Genomic DNA, 22,836 nt, shown 5'->3' with positions numbered 1-22,836 from the left:
ACTTACCCGAGCCCAATTGCAATCCAGCGATGTGATGTGCACGAGAGCAGCTGCTCTCTCAGTTCTCTGCCTCCTCATTGGCTGAGAGCCATTGGCTCCCACTGTTGTCAATCACAGCCAGTGAGGAGGGAGCAGGGCTTGGGAGTGAGCACGTACGTTTGCCCCCATAGCAAGCGGCTTGCTATGGGGGCCAGTGGCGTCGCTAGGGGATGGCTACTGGTGCTATAGCCCCGAGTCTCTTACCTAGGGTTGGCTCTGGGCGCCATCTGCTCAGCTGGTAGCCGTGGAGGAACACGACTAATTAATGTTATTAGGCAGTTCTATATTCAGCAGTTCCAACAATTTAATCATTGTCCCGATGTCCACTTCTATACCAATCTGCCAGGCAATGCAATTGCCGGAAACTGCAGCACAAGGATTACTCCGCCTGGGCCTGAAAATGACCAAATAGTCCCAGCTGAGCAATCATAGGGACAATGATTAAATTGTCGGAACTCCTGAATATAGATAAGAACTTGCGCCTGATAACATTAACTAGTCATGTTCCTCCCCCGGCCACCAGCTGAGCAGATGGAGCCCAGAGCCTAGCCCGTTCTGGATCACCACAAGCAGTAAGCACTTGAGCTGAGGGGTTAAAAACAGTCCTGTTGCTTCCCCTGGCCAACAGCTGAACAGAAGTTTTTTTTTTTACAATTGCTTGGGGGGGGGGGGGAAATCTCTCTGGGGACCCTAATGTAATGAAGGGGGCTCTCTGGGGGAACCTGATGTAATGAAGGGGGCTCTCTGGGGGAACCTGATGTAATGAAGGGGGCTCTCTGGGGGAACCTGATGTAATGAAGGGGGCTCTCTGGGGGAACCTGATGTAATGAAGGGGGCTCTCTGGGGGAACCTGATGTAATGAAGGGGGCTCTCTGGGGGAACCTGATGTAATGAAGGGGGCTCTCTGGGGGAACCTAATGTAATGAAGGGGGCTCTCTGGGGGAACCTAATGTAATGAAGGGGGCTCTCTGGGGGAACCTAATGTAATGAAGGGGGCTCTCTGGGGGAACCTGATGTAATGAAGGGGGCTCTCTGGGGGAACCTAATGTAATGAAGGGGGCTCTCTGGGGGAACCTAATGTAATGAAGGGGGCTCTCTGGGGGAACCTAATGTAATGAAGGGGGCTCTCTGGGGGACCCTGATGTAATGAAGGGGGCTCTCTGGGGGACCCTGATGTAATGAAGGGGGCTCTCTGGGGGACCCTGATGTATTATATACACATGCGTATGTTCGCCCCAACCGTATGGCTTTCTTTACTTTACTGCTACTGACTCTAGCCCCAGATCTTTTGTAGACCTAGCAACGCCCCTGATGGGGGCGCTTGGAGAAGAGGAGGAGCCAAAAGTGCCAGCAGGGGACCTGAGAAGAGGATTGGGGCTGCTTTGTGCAAAACCACTGCATAGAGCAGCTAAAAAGTTTGGAAAAAAAAAAAAGAAGAAGTGGTTGTAAACCCTCACATATACCCAGTGAAGTGACTGGCCTATCTTCTTACACAAGTTGTATCTGTCTATTTCAGTCTTATCTACATTTGTTCAAAGTGTTGAATTTTTAAGCATGTCTGAGAGTTCAGAAATTAGGGGGTGGAGAGCTGAAGTTACACTTTGTAGAGATCAGTGAAGAGAGCTCTTACAGCTGATTGGAGGGAAGGGACACACCCCCTTCACACAGCAACAGAGCTGAGGCTTTCAATCTGCTAAAGGTCCCTCCCGTCACCTTTTTTTCCCCTTTTGGTGTCAGAAATGATTCATGCAGATAGAGGAAAGAAGCAGCAGACAGAAACTACACTTAGTGTTCCTAATAGAGACAAGTACACACTATAGAGGGATATGCTTTGTTCATATTTCAATAAGCATAAATATCATTTTAAGTAATGACAAAGTTATCGCCAAACAGGTCAATAGAAGAAATGTAAAACATGCTCCGGTCCATAGGGGGTGAACAGAGGTGAAGTGGGATCTTCTGCAGACTTGCCTACAAAACCGAGCCTTCTAGTACTGGGCTATCATGGCTCTCTCTGGTCCCCAGTGCTTCCATGCTAACCTGGTCTTCCTTCCAGGTTCCAAATCTTTGGCCGCTTGAATGGCCAGGCTGCGGTGACGTCACTCCCGCGCATGGGAGTAACTTCGCCACTGCACCCAGAGCAGGCAGTAAATGCGTTCTGAGCTGCCATTTATGACAGAAGAGACCTCTAGGGTCTCTTTCGTTATAAAAAAAACCCTGCTCGTCGGTGGATTTAACAGAAGAGAGTTTACTACCACTTTTAGAACCCTCATCACACCGAGGAGCTTTTCAGGCGCTTTTGCGCCAAAATAGCCCCTGAAAATTGCTTCCCATTCAATTAAATGAATGCTTTCACACTGGGGCGGTGGAAAAAGTCCTGCAAGCAGCATCTTTGGGGCATGTTTGGAGCCCTTATAAAAAAAAAAGGAAGAGCACCTCAAAAGGGCTGCAAAAGCATCTCACTGCTCTATAGCCTCACAGACAGACAATGATTCTCAACACCTGAGCAAATTAAGTTTCAAGTAGTTGTTAAGCCACACAATAACCTTGCTACAATCCCCTCTGCTTTATGAAATAATGTCCCCAATACATTTTTTTTTTTTTTAAATAAAAGCCGCTGTGTACCTCACTTAGCAGAGGGGATTATAGCAAGGTTATTGTGTTATAATAGCAGCAGGAGGGGGTGTGCTGAGGAGTGGACGGAGCTGGCAGGGAGGGGAGAGGAGAGCTGCAGATGGCGGAGGCATCCATGCCTCAGTAGCCATGATAAACCGTGGTCAGTTTGGGGGGGGGGGGTGAAACCAGACAGGATCAGCCAGGTATTTTAGGTGATACAGGGGGTCAAATTACACAGCACAAGCACTGTGCTGTATAACATGCTTTAAGGGAACAGGATCCATTTTTTTTTTTTTTTGAGGAACAAACACTTTAAGATCTTATCAGTTACACTATACCAGATATAGGCCCAAGCTGTGACATTCTCCCCAACCAGGGTAAGGGCTCTGGTCCAAGCTCAAACAAAGACATCATTAGATTGGATTTCTTCTTGCTGTCAGCTTGGGAGTACAGCATACCATACCAGTCATTCCTGCAAAAGTAATGGTGCAAAAAAAACAAAAAAACACAACAGAAGGCCATTACAATCAAAGGGATTAAAGAATACTTATTTTCTTGAGATATACAATAAATAAAAAAAACAAAAAACAAAAACAAACATTATGACCACCCACCCAAAAAAGCCCTGACCCATCAAGGCATAGAATCAACTATACAAAGCATCACAGTGCCTCTGCTGGCTTGCCTTCTTCACATAGTGCATGCTGGTGCCACCCTTCCCCAGGTATATGACGCACACGCACTCAGCCGTCCACATGACGTAACAGAAAAAAACGTTATTCATCAGACCAGGCCACCTTCTTCCATTGCTCAGTGGTCCAGTTCGGATGTTCATGTGCCCATTGTAGTCACTTTTGGCTGTGGACACGGGGCAGCATGGGCACCCTGACCAGTCTGCAGCTACACAGCCCCCATACACAACAAACTGATGCTCTGTGTGTTCCGACACCTATCAGAACCAGCATTAATCTTTTCAGCAATTTAATCTACAGTAGCTCTTCTATTGGATCAGCCTTCACTCCCTACGTGCATCAATGAGCCTCAAGACGGGTTCGCCAGCTTTCCTTCCTTTGACCGCTTTGGGTCGGTCCTGACTACTACAGACAGAGAACATTCCACAAGAGCTGCAGTTTGAGTTGTCAAAGTCACTCAAATACATTTTTTCTGACTTACAAGACATCAACTTCAGGGAAAACATGCTCACTTGCTGCCTAATATATCCCGCCCACTTTCAGGTGCTATGTTAACCAGAAAATTAATGTTATTCACTTTATCTCTCAGTGGTCACAAAGTGATAGCGGATGGGTGTATGTACAAACTTACCCCAAATGTACCAAGGCCACCATACCCTCTACCTTCAGGCTACCATGTAGCAGAACACAGAAATTTGGACTTTTTCCTACTATCTGGCTGGCAGAATTCTCATCCTCCAAGTCATCCGTGAGTCCAGCCCCAATATCATCACCCTCTATGGAGAAATCAAATAGAATTAGCAGATACGCTTACAGTCTGACCTAACCAAGCCACATCTTGGTATATACACTCACCTTTATTAAGAGCAATCGGTAGGACAAGGTGACGGGAAAGGACAGGAGGACTGGCGATGTCCGCAATGTCAATAAATCCAATGATTTCCAGTTCTGAAGAAAGAGAATAAACTGAAAATACGTGCTGAAAATCCACACTTCTGGATAATGTAATATTAGGAGATAAGAATAAAAAAATTATGTAAATTGAATTCATCCCTTGAAGCTGCTGCAACGGCCATCTGAAGCCCACTTTCAATAATTCATCAATTCCTCTCCTGATCTGTACTGTTGTTTGCCTCCCTCTCAGAGCGATTAGTTTTCTCTGCCATCAATTTGTTCCCAAGTGTTATATGAAAGAAACAACACGTCGCCGGCATACATTGCACAGCTAAAGTCTTCAGCACCTAGTGGCCAGCAAGGAGAAGCATGCATGTCTAAAGGGTGTCCAGAGAGGTGTTCTTTCATATGTTTTTCAAAGAGGATTCAAGGCAAATTACTGAGACGTTTACAAGAGCTTGCCAGCCCCTCCCACCAAAAGACACCAGTCAAACCCAGTGAAAACAGAATGACTTGCATGTTCATTGGAAAAGGGGGGGTACTGGGTATGGCATTATAGGCACACAAACTTCACTACCAGATGTGCCCGCTGTGTGTGCTCTAGAAGCTGTAAGTAGCCTCAGCTACATATATAGTATAGAGCGGTGTTCTGGCAGTGGGATGGGAACTTCCTGCGTCACACCTGTAACAAAATCAAGTCAGACGAAGTGCTGCCCAGCCATTCACAGGGAGCTTTGTTTTCTTTAACTGAATACAAAGCTTCCTGTGATTGGCTGGGGGAGAAAAGGCAGGCATCAAAAAAAAAAAACCAAAAAACACCAATTAACCTCCCTGGCGGTTTTCCCGAGTGTGGCTCGGGGTTAAAATTCAGTACCATTAGCGGTAACCCCGAGCCACACTCGGGATCGCATTGCAGGATCCTGGGGCGGCGTTACTTACCTTGTCCCCGGGATCCTGCGATGTCACCCGTAGTGTCCGAGGGCTCCGTCCTCCCCCGAAGCCTCTCCGTGCCAGGCTCCGTTCCCTGCGAGCGGCGCGACGCACGGGGGCGGAGCCTGGCGGCAAATTAAAAAAAATGTCAAAAGCATAACACATACAGTACTGTAATCTTACAGATTACAGTACAGTATGAAATGATTTCACATCCCTTTTGTCCCCAGTGCTTTGGCCCATGCCCTGCATGCAATTTTACATGATATACACTGTTCTTTCTGCCTGGAAACTGGAGATTGTCCATAGCAACCAAAAAGTGTCCCTTTACGTCAAAAGTGGCTTTAGACCAGCTAGAAAACAGCAATAGTAAATTAGAACACTTGCAGAATTGAGCGATAGTGAATTGTGGGGAAATTTATTTTATTACTATTTTTTTTTTTTTTTTTTTAATTATTTATTTTTATTTATTATATTATAATTTATGTTTTTGTGTTTCAAACTTTATCATACCCGGGATATCTACTAGACTCTGGTTTGGACAGATTTAAGTGTGTTATTGTTAAGATTTACAGACCTACAATATAAAACGCCAAATTTCCATGCAAAATAATGGTACCGCTTTCAGCACCTAAAATCCGAAATAATCATACCGCCAGGGAGGTTAAAAAATGATTAAATAGAAGATTTCCCAGCACATTTACCAGCCAGCCTGAAAAAACAACAAAATTGTCTGTCTAAACAGAAGGTTTAGTTTTCACACATTTGCAAATACATTCATAAACCACAGTGCTGACGCCAAGGGACCTCTGTACAAGCTGCGGCCCTAGCTCTAAATTTCCAGAGCATCCATAGTAGGAGCACACAGATCAATGGATAGGTTAAGGACAAGCGTGCCTAGCGGGAGACCACATCGCCTTAAAAAGGCACAGGGATGCATGCGATGCCCAGCAAGAGCACAATGGCACCAAAGGCATCCAATGTGTCCCTGCACCCAATTTGACCAGCTGTACAAAAAAAATGGCGACCACCCCAACCTATAACTGGCCGTTGCAGCCAGGTGCACATGGAAGGGCAATGCACATCATAGACAATCAAAAAAGATTTCCCAGCACACTTACCAGTCAGCCTGCAAAACAACTAAAATTGACCCGGTCCAATAAGATGTAACAATCTCAGCCAATCAGAATGCTTCCACCTTGCATTCACGGATAGCATACAAAAGCTCCCAGTGAATGGCTGAGCAGCGCTCAGCCCGACTTGATTTTGTTCTGATAGGCAGACAGGAAGTTCCCGTCTCACTGCCGGAACACACTGATGTATACTGTAAGTAGCGGAGGCAACATACAGCACACACATCGAGGACATATAGTAGTAAAAAGGTGATAGTTTGCTTGGACCAAACTATTTAAAGTGGTTCTAAAAAGGCAGAAGGTTTTTTTTTTTATCTTAATGCATTAAGATAAAAAACCTTTGGTGTGCAGCTCCCCCCCCCCCCAATACTTACCTGAGCCCCATCTCGATCCAGCGATGTTGCACGAGAGCCCCAGCTGTCCAGAGACTCTCTCCTCATTGGCTGAGACAGCAGTGGGTGCCATTGGCTCCCACTGCTGTCAAAGTCAGGAAAGAGAAAAAAGAGAAAGAGAAAAAAAAAAAAGAGAAAGAGAAAAAAAAAGAAGAAAGAGAAAAAAAAAAAGAAGAAAGAGGAAAAAAAAAAAAAAAAGAGAAAAGAGAAAAAAAAAAAAAAAAAAGAGAAAAAAAAAAAGAGAAAAAGAGAAAAAAAAAAAAAAAAAAAGAGAAAGAGGAAAAAAAAGAAAAAGAGAAAGAAAGAGAAAGAAGAGAGCGCTGTGTGTCTGAATAGACACAGTACAGAGACTTGGCTTGGGTGCCACATAGCAAGCTGGTGGGGGACGCGAGAAGAGGAGGATCGGGATTGCTCTGTGCGAAACAATTACACAGAGCAGGTAAGTATGACATGGTTTTTTGTTTTTGTTTTTGTTTTTTTTTAACAACACACAAGCCTTTACTATCACTTTAAAGTTCACTAAAAGCTGGAGTTATGCTTTAGGCTCGGCTCACATATATGCGAACCTGGAAACACAGCGGATCCTGTACGTTTCCTGCACCACATTGAAATTGCACGGCGGTCATGCGAACCGTCAATGTTAGGTTACGCCCCAAAACAGTGTGCAAACCCGTGCAACTGATAGTATTGGGTCGCATTAAATCCAATTCCAGTGAAAGAGTCCTGCATCTTTGTGAGGATTAGGTGCGGTTTAAGCCATACAAATGAATGGATCAAATCGCACTGCACAGATATCGCATATGATTTTAATAGGGGTGCGGTGCAATTCCTATCCGAATCACATGGGGTTTCCCGCACCGCATATATGTGAGCCCAGCCTCAGTTCACACTTGTGCGATGCATTGCACCCGACTCGTACGGCAGTTTACACTGCCATATGTGAACTGCTGGGAGTGTCAATACAATGTTGAGAACAACCCCCCCCCCAATTTCAGCTTGCATATCGCACTGCGAACTGACAGTTTGGACATGCATCAGGTCGCATGGGTGTGATCACATGCGAGCTGATTCTGGTGCAGACCAAAAAAAAAAAAAAAGGGGGGTCTTGTGCGAGTTTGGTCCGAATGCAATGCGATATCATCCATACTATCTGTATGGTTAAAATCGCATTACACGGACATCGCATATGATTTGCAGTGCGAATCACATGCGATCTCGCACTACGCACTGGTGTTAACCTGGGACTTACAGATGAGGCCGTGCAGCAGCCCAGCAGGGGCAGGCGATTTAAAAAAAAATAGTGGAGGGTACAAGATGGGGCTGGGTGTCAGAACCCAATGAATGTAACTAAAAAGTACAGTGTTGCTGAAAATAGGATTAGGATGAGAAATCTTCAAATCTTTGCAATTGTATCTGCATCTACCTGCACTTAAAGATTTAGGAAGTGGATCGATCTCTTCATCTATGATAACAGATTCGGGCCTGGGAAAGACCTGGACATCAGAAGACAGGTTCCCGCACTTTAGCACCGCATGGAACGGAGTGTACGCCACATCAATAAGTTTCCTGGAAGAGGAAAAAAAAAAAAAATGTGGCTTTGAGCCGACAACTAAAATATATTGTTTTGGAAGAGAAAAATCTGTCAAGCTATAAACTCAGCGCCGGCTAAACACTCACTATAATCCTCCCAACATGATGAATAATCTCTAACAAGCCAGGCAATATCCAACAGTAAATTAACCTAGAGAGACTCCATGCAGGGCGACCAGCCGCACTTACCCGAACATGGACTGGACATTCTTTAAGCACAGGGGCCCATCGATGGTAAAGATCTGACCCTCTCCATTATTAAGGTCAATGAGCCTTTCCAGAGCATCTAAGGCATCAGAGCTCTGCAGCTGGGGGGACAAGAGAATAAACAATGATCACATATATTCATAAAAAATGTATATCCCAACAAAACTTTTATTGTAATATAGGATTGGAGAGAAGGGGGGGGGGGGGGATTCGAACCCTCATCAGGGTTAACTGCCATCTAGAGCTCTGTTACGGAGATTTTTCCTTACTATCCATCTTGGTGACAACAGTTTCACCAGTAAGAGGTGAAAGAAATCTGCAAAAAATAAACAAAATAAAAAAGCTGGCAGGGGGCCCAACCATAGTCTACTAAAAAAAAAGTACGAGGAAATTCGTCTAACCGTTGTCACCAGGACAGGAAGTGGGGGGGGGGGGGGGGTAAATAGATCTTATGGAGCTCTGGACAGAAATAAATACCTGACCAGGTCCTAGCCCTCACTCTCTGCCCACACAGCCCAGTCATTCAATTCCTGTGAATGAATGCCTACAACCATCTTCAGCCATTGCGGTTGAAGGCTTGTAGTTCTCAATGAGCTGCAAGGACTCATAGTTCATGGATTCTTTTTACTCTCGGGTATCTGTCTGCCCGTACGAGGGGAGTATAACATCCCCCCCCCCCCAATTTATAACAAATACCACAAACCTTTACAATCACTTTAAAAATGGCAAGAAAGAAAGAAAGAAAGAAAGAAAGAAAGAAAGAAAGAAAGAAAGAAAGAAAGAAAGAAAGAAAGAAAGAAAGAAAGAAAGAAAGAACCCACACACCACATACATATCATGCTTACCTCCAATGTGCAGCTCGTTTTGCACAGAGTGGCCCCGAACATCCTCCTCTGGGGTCCCCCGGCGACTCTCACGGCTCCTCTCCACATCTGATAACCCCCTAGGAGAAGTGCTCTCCCGAGGGGGTTTACCGAATGTCAGACTCGGCCCCGCTCCCCCCGGTGCCCGTGTCATTGGATTTGATTGACAGCAGCGGGAGCCAATAGCTGCGCTGCTATCAATTTATCCAATTAAGAGCCGGGACACAGTGGAGAGAGGAACAGCGCGTCCCTGCCGAGGGAAATTCGGGGACAAGTACGTAAAACGGGGGGGGGGGGGGGGGGGGGGCGGTGACTGCCAGGTGTTTTTTCACCTTAATGCATAGAATGCATTAAGGTGAAAAAAAAAAAAAAAACACGAGGGGTTACAAACCCTTTAAGAGAGAATATTACTTTTCCTGGAGCTCAGCTGTAAAAATTTTTAAGCCCCATAAAATACTGTATATTGTGCCAAGTTTCTACCTGGTCATCAAACATTCTACTGAATATATGTAAAAGCCTTTATCAAAGTTTACCGCACATAACAGCAATCAGTGTTGTGTATGCGCCATCCAGAGCTCACCTCCTCTAGGTTCGCCATGCACATGATGTAAAGTTTGGAAGGGAAAGGGAATGGAAGAGGAAAGCGGTTGCTGTCACTGCGCTGGTTCAGGGTTGATAGAGAATGTTGCAGAGATCCTCTTCCTATGCCCAGGCATCCATCCGTAACCAGGACAACCTAACCAAAGAGAGGCGGTTTTTATCATATAAAAGCCATTACATTCAAAATATGATATCCAGACAACAGATAAAATATTCTACAGCAAAAACACATCATATCACAAGAATTCTACTGCATAAAAATGCATTTCAATAATATATCTACTTTCTATGTGTCCAGTTCATATCCATGCACGGAGGATTAGTCTGCCGTTATTAAAAAGATATTCTCTAAAAAAAAAAAAAAGAAAAAAAAAAAAAAAAAAAAGAAGAAAGAAGAAAAGACAGGAGGACAGGGCCCATGTAACCTATCCCCCCTGAGCAGTGTTAATTTAGTTGACAAAAAATAACACTACTTTTAGTAAAATTCAACTAAAAAGCCATTTTAGTCAGTCAAAAGGAGGACAGCAAAGTAAAAATCAAAATTTGGTCACAAATTTGAACACTGTACACTAAATCTGAACACTGTATCACAATGGCGAAGCCCCGGTTCACAACGGTGTGGCTTTGAAGTTACGCTACTTTAGCGCGATTTCAAAGATGCAGATCAGTGCAATTTGCACCTCCGATTATTGCGGCTTTTGACTTAGTTTAACAAAAGTCTATGCAAGTCGCAATGAAATAGGAACAAAGTAGTGCAGGAACCTTCTTTTCAAAGTCGCTGCGACAGGAGTCAAGGCAATTTAAACGGTTCCATTGCCGGCAACGGGGTGTGGCTTGTCGTGCGATTTGGACCTGTGAAATCGCACTGGTGTGAATGATATCTCTGTCTGTACTGGGGGTTTAATCCCCCGTATTGTGTAAAAAGTCTAATCCTGTCTTCTCTGATCCGCCCCTTCTTTTACTGTCCCCAATCCATCTGCTGCAAGAACAGAGCCCTAGGAGGCACTCTGCACATGCTCAGTCTGGTGTGCATTGGTACAGAGTTTTTTCTTTTTTTGGGGGAGGGTGTATGTGATCAGCACAGAGCCAATCAGCACTGTCCAAAATCCGGGGTCATGCAGCCTCATAGGACAGTCAGAGGAGAATGAAAACTCCTCCTACACGCTTTAACCAGACACTGATAGAAGTCACAAGACTGCTATATACTGCTGGTGAGAAAAGGTATTTATCAGTTTATATTTACTAAAATATTTGCATTTCCATGTTCTATGTGAGACCAGATCTAGTGACTGCAGGGTCCTGGGTTTAGTAACACTTTAATATCATAAATAACAGGTTATTAGATTTTTACTCCGGGATTATATGAGTTTGGAAATTCTAGAAAAATGCATTACAATTTAACAAAACCCATTCGATTTTAGTTAACTAAAATGTACTGGAGGAGATTTTAGTTGACTAAAATACAACTAAAACAATTCAGATGACTAAAAATACAAGACAAGGCAATGTCCGCTTACATTCCTTTGACCAGTGGTCTCCAAACCACTGCCCAGGGGCCGCATTTGGCCCTTTGCTTGCCTTTATCAGGCCCTTGGAACACTATCCCTCCCACTGATACAAGGCACTATTCCTTCTGCACCAACAATGGGGCATAATTCCTACCACTGACCCAAACAATGGGGCACGATTCTCCCCAATGACACCAAGGATAGGATACTACAGCCGTGGCCAAAAGTTTTGAGAAAGATACAAATATTAATTTTCACAAAGTCTGCTGCTTCAGTCTTTATGATGACAATTTGCATAAACTCCAGAATATATGAAGAGCAATCAGATGAATTTGCCATGAAAATTAACTTAAAGTGGAGTTCCACCCAAAAATGGATCTTCCGCTTTAAGTGATGATGACCCCCTGACATGCCACATTTGGCATGTCATTTTTTTTTGGGGGGGGGGAGCGAGCGGATACCCTTTTTAGAGGCATCCAGCTCCCACTTCCTCCCTGGGCTCCGGAAGGAAGATAACCTCTCCCCCCCCTCCCTGCAATCTTCTGGGACACGTCACTGGTCCCAGAAGTTGCCCAGCCATTCACAGCGCAGCTCGCGCATGCGCAGTGCGTGCCCGGCTGTGAAGCCACAAGCAGGTGCCCACAGTTACAATGCTGGTGCCGCAGAGAGGAGGGGGGAGAGGAGCGGGGCTTCTATCACCCACATCGCTGGACAGGTGAGTGTCCAATTAATAAAAGTCAGCAGCTACACTCTTTGCAGCTGCTGACTTTTAAAATGGGTGGTACTCCACTTTAATACCCCCCCCCCCCCAAAAAAATAAAATAAAAATTCCACTGCTTTTGTGAAGAGGGCTCCAGGGCGCCCAAGAAAGTCCAGCACGCGCCAGGACCGTCTCCTACAGTTGATTCAGCTGCTGGATCGGCGGGGCACCACCAGTGTAGAGCATGCTCAGGAATGACAGCAGGCAGGTGTGAGGACATCGGCATGCACAGTGAGGAGAAGACTTTTGGAGGATTGTCTGGTGTCAAGAAAGGCAGCAAAGAAGCCACTTCTCTCCAGGAAAAACCATCAGGGACAGACTGATATTCTGCAGAAGGTCCAGGGATTGGACCGATGAGGACTGGGGGAAAGTCATTTTCTCTGGTGAATCCCCTTTCAGATTGTTTGGGGCATCTGGAAAAAAAAAACCTTGTCCGGAGAAAAAAAAAAAAAGCTGAGCGCTACTATCAGTCTTGTGTCATGCCAACAGTAAAGCATCCTGAGACCATTCATGTGTGGGGTTGCTTCTCAGCCAAGGGAGTGGGGGGGCTCACTCACAATTTTGCCTATGAACACGGCCATGAATAAAGAATGGTACAAAAACATCCTCCGAGAGCAATTTCTTCCAACCATCCAAGAACAGTTTGGTGAGGAACAATGCCTTTTCCAGCATGATGGAGCACCTTACCATAAGGTAAAAGTGATAACTAAGGGGTTTGGGGAACAAACATGGACATTTTGGGTCCATGGCTAGGAAACTCCCCAGACCTTATTCCCATTGAGAACTTGTGGTCGATCCTCAAGAGGCAGGTGAGCAAAAAACCTCACAAAAATCTGGCAAACTCCAAGCATTGATTATGCAAGAATGGGGGGCGATCAGTCAGGATGTGGCCCAGAAGTTGATTGACAGCATGTCCGGGAGAATTGCAGAGGTCTTGAAAAAAGAAGGGTCAACACTGCAAATATTGACTCTTTGTATAAACTTCATGTCATTGTCAATAAAAGCCTTTGACACTTATGAAATGCTTGTAATTATACTTCAGTATACCATAGTAACATCTGACAAAAAGATCTAAAAACACTGAAACAGCAGACTTTGTGAAAAATATTTGTCTTTCTCAACTTTTGGCCAGGGCTGAATTCCTCCCACTGAGAACAATGGAGCACTATTCCTCCCGCTAATACCAATGATGGGGCACTATTCCTCCCACTGACACCAATGATGAGGCACTATTCCTCCCACTGACAACAATGATGAGGCACTATTCCTCCCGCTAATACCAATGATGGGGCACTATTCCTCCCACTGACACCAATGATGGGGCACTATTCCTCCCACTGACACCAATGATGAGGCACTATTCCTCCCACTGACAACAATGATGAGGCACTATTCCTCCCGCTAATACCAATGATGGGGCACTATTCCTCCCACTGACACCAATGATGAGGCACTATTCCTCCCACTGACACCAATGATGAGGCACTATTCCTCCCACTGACACCAATGATGAGGCACTATTCCTCCCACTGACACCAATGATGAGGCACTATTCCTCCCACTGACACCAATGATGAGGCACTATTCCTCCCACTGACACCAATGATGAGGCACTATTCCTCCCACTGACACCAATGATGAGGCACTATTCCTCCCACTGACACCAATGATGAGGCACTATTCCTCCCACTGACACCAATGATGAGGCACTATTCCTCCCACTGACACCAATGATGAGGCACTATTCCTCCCACTGACACCAATGATGAGGCACTATTCCTCCCACTGACACCAATGATGAGGCACTATTCCTCCCACTGACACCAATGATGGGGCATGCTTTACTCCTATTGACACTAAGGCATATTTAACTCATACTGCCCACAGTCCGGCCCCCTCAAAGTCTAAAGGACAGTAACCTGGCCCTTCACTCAGAAAGCATGGAGACCACTGCGTTTGGCCATAGGAATGTATTGCTTTCTGTTTTTTTATCTGTCAAGAGACAAATGAAGAAAAAAAAATATGAACAAACGGAACACCCGTGTGAAAGGGGCCAAAAGAGGATACAGCTTTTAATTAATTCAAACCATTTCAGGTCATTAGATGTGCTAAAAGTGTAGATAAGATCTGTTTAAAAGAATACGACTTAGAAAATGAACCCAAGATTATCACGTCATTGTGGAAAGTAACATTTACCTGGCAGGGAACATTTGCCCCCCATTCCTGTTGGACCACATTGGACACTCCTTGAAGAGCAGACTCTAAGCATGTCTTGTCATAATCATCCATATTACTCAGCGCTTCCTGGGAGAAAAATAAAATATGCATTTTTAAAGCCCAACTACAGCCAAACTTTTTTTTTATATATATATAACATAGAAGAATTAAAGCAAAACTCCAGGTAGGCTTTCACTTTACTTTGTTTGGGCCAAGCTGGACCAGACACAAGATGTTCTTTACTTGTTGATGCGGCCCGCTGTCAGAGCTGTATAAACTGAATGTAGCACCAGCTACATACAGTGCTGTGTTCTGACAGCAGTATAGGGATTTCCAGTCTGCTGCTGATGTTCTGACAAAATGAGCAACCTGCGTCACTTCCTGTGAGGTGGAATCAGCTGTATCACCAAACCGTGCTCACTGCGCCTGCGCAACGCGTCATACATGCCTTCAGTGGCAGACGTCGGTGCACAGAGGAATTTGCCTGACAAAATGCTCGACCGACTACTGCGCATGGAAGAAATCAATGAACACTTATGAAATTTACGTTGCTAAGCCCATCTTGGTACACCTTACACTGGACCTCATCACACCTACAGTAAGAAGGCGGGGCAGCGGACATCTTCCTACTAGATTTATGGTTGAACTACCCTATTTCCCCGAAAATAAGACCTAGCGTGATTGCCAGTGACAGCTGCAATATAAGCCCTACCCCCCAAATAAGTCCTACCCTGTTTCCCTGAAAATAAGACCTACAAGGACTTTAACTAGGGCTTATTTGGGGGGTAGGGCTTATATTGCAGCCATCACTGACAACCACGCTAGGTCTTATTTTAGGGGAAACAGGGTAGATGACGTGTCTTTTTTTCCAACCCGATTAACTAGATTTATGAAGATAATCTCAATCGATTGCTGAAATTAGTTTGCTAATTCAAAACAGGGTTTGGTGTAGCAAGATGTCCACTGCCCCGCCTTCTTATGCCCCGTACACACGGTCGGACATTGATCGGACATTCCGACAACAAAATCCTAGGATTTTTTCAGACGGATGTTGGCTCAAACTTGTCTTGCATACACACGGTCACACAAAGTTGTCGGAAAATCCGATCATTCTGAACGCGGTGACGTAAAACACGTACGTCGGGACTATAAACGGGGCAGTAGCCAATAGCTTTCATCTCTTTATTTATTCTGAGCATGCGTGGCACTTTGTCCGTCGGATTTGTGTACACACGATCGGAAATTCTGACAACGGATTTTGTTGTCGGAAAATTTTATATCCTGCTCTCAAACTTTGTGTGTCGGAAAATCCGATGGAAAATGTCCGATGGAGCCCACACACGGTCGGAATTTCCGACAACAAGGTCCTATCACACATTTTCCATCGGAAAATCCGACCGTGTGTACGGGGCATAATTGTAGGTGTGATGAGGTACAGTGTAAGGTGTACCAACATGGGCTTAGCAACGTAAATTACGTAAGTGTTAGTTGATTTCTGCCATGTGCATGCGCAGTAGTCGGTCGAGCACTGTCAGGCAAATTCCTCTGTGCACCGTCTGCCACTAAATGCATGTATGACGCGTTGCGCATGCGCAGTGAGCACGGTTTGGCGATACAGCCGATTCCACGTCACAGGAAGTGACGCGGGTTGCACATTTTGCCAGGTTGCTCGTTTTGTCAGAACACCGGAACAAAATCAAAGCAGGAGATTGTAACATCCACCCGCCTCTCTACTTCAGCCAATCAGAGGAAGCCCTGTATTTTTCCAAAAACGTATACAAGGCTTCCTGTGAATGGCTCAGCACCACTCAGTCCAACTTGATTTTCTTCCGGCAGCAGACAGGAAGTCCCCTATTACTGCCAGAACACAGCACTGCATACTGTAATGTAGTTAATGCTACAGTTTATACAGTGCTGACAGCAGCTATATCAATTAGTAATAGATGGTTTTGGTCATCTCAGCCCATACAAAAAAGGTGAAAGTAGAATTTGGTCACAACGTCATCGGGACCATGTGATCTGCTCCTGCATAGCACATCTCTGGACCAGACATGGATAAAGGTGGATGTAAAACGGAAGATCTCTTCTTTGCAAAATAATACTTGATGACGACAGACAAAATTACTAATATATATTTATTCATGAGGAAATGAAGCCTATGCAGTGTCATGTTATAGCGGTAGTAAACTCTGCCACCCAAATCATGAAAATCAATACAGCCAGTATTAGCGTATTAAATTGTTCCGCCTTATTAAATTATCCCCCTGTTTTTTCTTACTTTTTTTTGCAGCTTATTTTGTGTTTTACGCTTCCTGTCTGAAGCCAGCGCCATGTTATCTGTTCTGCAAATCTATACCGTGCATTACTGCCTCCCTTCTATGCAGTAATGACCGAAATCTCGCGCATGCGCATTCCGGCGATGGGTGATGTACTGTCTCTCCTCTATGCTTGTGCCATGATCAGCACTGATGTTTACACCCCCCTTGCAGACCTGGACTGGGGCAAAAAAAAAAAAAAAAAAAAGCCCATTTTAAAAACGAGTAACCCATGATACCGGTCCCTTCCCCGCTCTCCATCCTGACAGATTCCCCGCAGAGAAAGGAGGTTGGAACCTAGGAGAGCTGCGGGGGGGGGGTCCGGGAAACAGCATAGTGGTGGTGGAGAGCATGGAAGTGGGGGCAGAGAGCATGGGGGGGGGGTGCTGGAGAGCGGGGGGGTCCGGGAAACAGCATAGTGGTGGTGGAGAGCACGGAAGTGGGGGCAGAGAGCATGGGTGGGGGGCTGGAGAGCTGGGGTTCAGGAACGTGTAAGTGGGGCTGCACTCTTGCAGGAATGCAGTGCCGCTGAGAGTGGATGACACTGGCACGGCATCTTCCTGGATGGCCTGATGGCACACAGAGTGCGGCGTGAATCGCTGCAGATACGCGCATGCGCTGGTGACGTAATTCAAGTGAACAACGCTGTATTTCTACACGACGTCAAAGGTTAGGAAGAATATTAACACAGCGCCACGTAGACTGTTTATGAGAGATTGTAATGGGGGAAAGTCAGAATGGAGCGTTTACTACCACTTTAGGCTGGCTTCTCATATATGTGAATTGCATGCATGTTTCCCCACAACCAAATCGCATGACAGGCGAGTGTGACCGGCTCTCAACAGAGCCGGTTCACACAGGTCCGGGGCAGCTGCGGAGCGGATTGCAAAAGGGTCCTGTCCGTCTTTGGGTCCGGTTCAGGTGCAAATTCAGGCAAAAACTCGGACCTGAAGCGGTGAACAGGCACACACCGGACCCCGTGCACGAACACGGCCTTAAGCTGAAAACATTTGCAGCCCTTTTGGATTTCCTTTGAATATGTTTGAGGTGATTGTAGCCGTATTAGTGCATTTGTGACAGAAACGTTACTGTCCACGATACTTTACTTCCACTCAGGCCCCTTTTACACTGGGGTGGGAGTGTTGTCGGTGGTAAAGCGCCGCTATTGTAAGCGGCGCTTTACCGTCGGTATGCGGCCGCTAGCGGGGCAGTTTTACCCCCCTGCTAGCGGGCGAGAAAGGGTTAAAACCATCGCAAAGCGCCTCTGCAGAGGCGCTTTGCCGGCGGTATAGCCACGCCATCCCATTGATTTCAATGGGCAGGAGCGGTAAAGGAGCGGTGTATACACTCCGCTCCTTCACCGCTCCGAAGATGCTGCTGGCAGGACTTTTTTTCCCGTCCTGCTAGCACACCGCACCAGTGTGAAAGCCCTCGGGGCTTTCACACTGGAATGAAAGCAGCGGCACTTTCGGGTCGGTTTGCAGGTGCTATTATTAGCGCAATAGCGCCTGCAAACCGCCCCAGTGTGAAAGGACCCTAACATACAATTTTTCAGGGACAAGCTTTCAGGGTAAGTCCCCATACTGCTGGGACCTTGAAGGGGACATTCTCCAGAAAGCTTGTCCCGATTATATTGTATGTTCGTGCAAATAAAAAAAAGATATCATGGACAGTTCTCAAATTGTTTCTGTCCTTCCAATATCATTACACTTTGATTCGCTGATTTGTGCATTTGTGATTTGCTGCATTTCAGCTCCCTGTCTGGTATACCTGCAGTGTGTTGTAGTCCCTGGTGAAAGGAACCATCAATTCCCACAATGAGGAGAAGACAACCAAGGCTGTGAATTCCAGCTTGTAGTTGGTGGCCATGTGTTCAAAGAGCATGGTGAGTCCGTGTGCCGCCAGGTGCTTGCGCTGGAACTCCTCTGTCCCCTCCACCGGCACGGGCCTGGTCATGGAGAGAGACACGTCCATCACCACCACGGTGGGCATGGTGCCTCAAGAGACTTCCTGACAGTCTAATAAGAAAACCTGCAACACACAAGATAGATAATGTTCAGTTACAGTCACTGGTTAACAGTTAAAAGGCAATATAAACCTTCCCTACCTGCACCTCGTGTTTTTCACATACTGTACATAAGATGTGTGTTGATCGTGTATTTCATGACTCGCCCTGCTATCTAAGCCAATGAGAAGAGAGAGTCCCCAGAGAGCCAAGGCTCACGTGCACATCATTGGTGAGTATACGGGGGGGGCGCTGCACAAAGGTTTTTTTTACCTTTATGCGTAGAATGTATAAAGGTAAAATAAAAAAGAATAAAAAAAAAACTTGAGCCTTTGGAACCACTTTAACCGCTTGCCGACCAGCCGCCGTCATACTGCAGCAGGTCAGCACAATCCCGCGAGGCGTCGTAGCTGTACGTCGGCTTCTTTAAGCGGGATAGCAGGCGCATGCCCGCGCCTGCTGCAGTGCCGATGCTCGTGGCCAGAGCAAGGATGTGTGTGTGTAAACGCACAAATCCCTGTTCTGTGAGGAGAGATAGATTGTGAGTTCCTAATACAGGCAGTCCCAGAGTTACGAACCTCCGACTTGCGACTCCTGCTTTCGAACGGGAGGCGGTGCGACGTTCTGCGCATGCACGGCCACTTTTCGACGGCGGGCACCCCGGAAAACGACGTCTGCGCATGTGCGGCTACTTGACAGAACATCGGAAAACGGCGTCTCTGCCGTTCTGCTCATGCGCTTCCAACTTACGAACAAACCGGCAGTCCCTAACCCGTTCGTAACTCGGGGGCTGCCTGTAGCTGGGAACCACGATCCGTCATTTCCTCCAGGTCAGTCCCCTCCCACTTCAGTTAGAACACACACTAGGGAACACATTTAACCCCTTGATCGCCCCCTAGTGTTAACCCCTTCCCTGCCAGTGTAATTTTTACAGTAATCCGTGCATTTTTATAGCACTGATCGCTGTATAAATGAAAATGGTCCCAAAAATGTGTGAAGTGTCTGATCTGTCCGCCATAATGTCACAGTCCCGATAAAAATCGCAGATCGCCGCCATTACTAGTAAAACAAAAAAAAAAAAAAAAAGCTATAAAATCTATCCCCTATTGTGTAGACGCTATAACTTTTGCGCAACCAATATCAATATACGCTTATTGCGATTTTTTTTTTTACCAAAAACATGTAGAAGAATACATATCGGCCTAAACTGAGACATTTCTTATTTTTTTTAAAGCAAATAAGAGGATATTTATTATAGCAAAAAGTCCAAAATATTGTGTTTTTTTTTTTTTTTTTTTTCAAAATTGACGCTTTTTTTTTTTTTGTTTGTTTACAGCAAAAAAAAAAAAAAAAAAAAAAAAAACGCAGAGATGATCAAATACCACCAAAAGAAAGCTCTATTTGTGGGAAAAAAAGGACGTCAATTTTGTTTGGGTGCAACGTCGCACGACCGAGCAATTGTCAACTAAAGCGACGCAGTGCCGAATCGCAAAAAACGGCCTGGTCAGGTAGAGGGCAAATCCTTTCCGGGGCTGAAGTGGTTAAAGTAACGCAGTGCCGTATCACAAAAATTGGCCTGGTCAGGAAGGGGGGAGGGGGGTGTAACTCTTCCTGAGGTCAAGTGGTTAATATAACATTTGTTTGATTGGACTGCGGTGTCTGCATTTCCTGCAGGGAAAGGTCCCTTTTTATAAAACGTGGCGGCATGAAATTCCCATTGTGGTTTCACGCCATGCATTTCCATGTGCGGGAAACTGCACCATGTTTTTCAGTGAACGTGGGGTGCCATAAAGAGTTCATGGCACGCCCGTGTGTTTTCTGCACAATTCACGCAACCCACACGAATGTGAAGCTAAGCGTAATGGCACCACAAGCACAAAACGCGTTTTCCAGAAGGCAAAAAGGTGCGAATGGGGCCTAATGAGCTTCCCTGGAAGCAACACACGATAGAAAAAAAAAATACACTCTGACGTGCCTTATGGTGCTGAGACCAAATGCAATGCAGGAAACGCATGGGAACGCACCTCCCTCGTTCGACGCACGCAGGTGCCATTAGAGGCCAATGGTACCGCAGTACCACGTGGTTTAGTGCAGGTGAGCTTTTATAAGACGCACCTGCCGTACTTTTTGCACGTTCTGGCTGTCAAAAACAGAACGCGCGGGAAGACAAAAAAAAAAAAAAAACACGTGTGTTCTGGTGTAAACCGGCCCTGAATGAGCCCAAAAAAGAAAAAAGTTTTGCCTTTAGTTCTACTTTAACCACTTCCCGCCATAGAACAGAATGGCATGCAAAAAGTGTTTAAGTTATCCTGACTGTACGTCACCTGATGTCCCGCAGGATAAGCCACGATCGCATGCCCGCAGGGGGCGCGCAGATCGCTGGCGTGGTGTGTCAGTCTGATTATCAGTGAAGCCCCCCCTCGCCCCCCCAGGATGCCCAACCAGTTCCCATTAGAGGTTCCACCTATCAGTGCCCATCAGTGCCACTGCAGCAGTGAAGGAGAAAACTTACTTATTTACAAAATTTTATAACAGAAAAGAAGAAAAGCTTATTTTTTTTTTTCTTCAAAATTTTAGGTTTTTTTTTTTTGTTTTTTTTATTTGTTTAGAAAAAAAAATCTCACAGGAGGTGATCAAATACCACCAAGAGAAAGCTCTATTTGTGAAAAAAAAATAACAATTTTTAAATGGATACAGTGTTGCATGAACGCGCAATTGTTATTTAACCACTACAGACCGCCGCACGCCCGATATACGTTCTAACTTTGAAGAGGGATATCTTTGTTATGGCAGAGCTAGCTGGCATAACCCCGGTATCCTCTTCTTCGGCGGGCGGTCCGGTTTCCGATAACAGTGGTCTCTGCGGCGGATTCGGCATGAGATCACTTTTATTGGCGAAGGGAGAGAAGCCCCTCCCGCCGCTCTCCGGTGCCCTCCGCCGCTACCGACGGCTCCGGCAATCGGATCCTTCTCCTTCCTGCGCTTGTAAGAACGCTGCGCAAATACGGTGTGACAGAAAGTATTGCAACGACCGCCATTTTATTCTCTAGGGTGTTAGAAGAAAAAAAAAAAAAAAGTCAAATGTTTGGGGGTTCTAAGTAATTTTCTAGCAAATTTTCACTTGTAAACAACAAATCTCAGAAAGAGGCTCGGTCCTTAAGGGGTTCAAATGCGACAGCGCTGGAAATTAGCCTGGGCAAGAAGGGGGAGGGGGGAGTATCCGGTATTGAAGTGGTTAACTAGAAGTATAAAAACAAAACACAGACTGTCTGCCTCCCATCCCCCTCCCAACTCTCATCCACATGGAGTCAGCACAACATAACAAGGCTGGTAAACTAGAACTCGCAGCATGCCTCGGCCTGCTACAGCCCCCTGAACCTCATAATACCCCGACCTGCCCCCACCCAAATACACAACCCAACTCACCTCTCCTCCCCTCCACTGATCAACTACACTCAGCCGGACACCTTTAGACAACAAACCAGCATCCGTGCAACCCTAACAGTGTCCCCCCCGGCAACATTACACCGCGATACAAGGTTCCGAGAGAGACTGCATGCCCCAACACTGAACATGTGCAATGTCTAATGCTTTCCCCCGTCTCTGACAGAACTATTATAATAAAAATTAACAATAAAAAAAAAACATCGATGTACCCTTTCCAAGATACAAGTCCCCTGATGTCTAGGGCTTTCCTCAGTGACTGCATATAGATCTAACCAATGACTGACATCAACTACTTGCTGTCCAGGGCAATTTAAACATTTTTACATACATGTAAAAACCTGCATTTTTTTTTTTTTTTGCTAGAAAATTACTTAGAACCTCCAAAAATTAGATATAAAATTATATATATATATATATATATATATATATATATATATATATATATATATTTTTTTTTATATCGATGTTTGCACATATTTATCAAACGCAATTTTCTGGAAAAATACACTTTTAATAAACTTTAGTGCACACAAACAATAAAATACCCATTTAAAAAAAAAAAAAATTATATATATATATATATATATATATATATATATATATATATCACTATTCAGGGGGTGAGATG

The 22,836-nt window shown here is 45.3% G+C and overlaps 1 protein-coding gene across 2 annotated transcripts in view; it reads right to left on the bottom strand.

Moving 5' to 3' along the window:
• Positions 1–22,315, bottom strand: part of INTS14 (integrator complex subunit 14) — a 30,707-nt gene extending 8,392 nt beyond the window's left edge. The window contains exons 1-9 of one of the 2 annotated variants that reach the window (XM_073618317.1): positions 22,188–22,315; positions 18,527–18,787; positions 14,421–14,528; positions 9,937–10,092; positions 8,476–8,594; positions 8,120–8,262; positions 4,203–4,295; positions 3,979–4,123; positions 2,994–3,127 (exon numbers count right to left, since the gene is read on the bottom strand). In XM_073618317.1, coding sequence (XP_073474418.1) covers positions 2,994–3,127; positions 3,979–4,123; positions 4,203–4,295; positions 8,120–8,262; positions 8,476–8,594; positions 9,937–10,092; positions 14,421–14,528; positions 18,527–18,748 — 1,120 coding nt within the window. In that variant the 5' untranslated portion in view covers positions 18,749–18,787; positions 22,188–22,315. The remainder of the gene's footprint in view (positions 1–2,993; positions 3,128–3,978; positions 4,124–4,202; positions 4,296–8,119; positions 8,263–8,475; positions 8,595–9,936; positions 10,093–14,420; positions 14,529–18,526; positions 18,788–22,187) is intronic. The other variant, XM_073618319.1, reaches the window with a different exon arrangement.
• Positions 22,316–22,836: the final 521 nt, after the last annotated feature.

The sequence above is a fragment of the Aquarana catesbeiana genome, linkage group LG03, assembly GCF_042186555.1.
Source record: "Aquarana catesbeiana isolate 2022-GZ linkage group LG03, ASM4218655v1, whole genome shotgun sequence".
In the NCBI taxonomy this organism is placed as follows: Eukaryota; Metazoa; Chordata; class Amphibia; order Anura; family Ranidae; genus Aquarana; species Aquarana catesbeiana.
The sequence above is the reverse complement of the archived record's forward strand: the minus strand, read 5'-3'. Positions and strand labels throughout refer to the sequence as shown.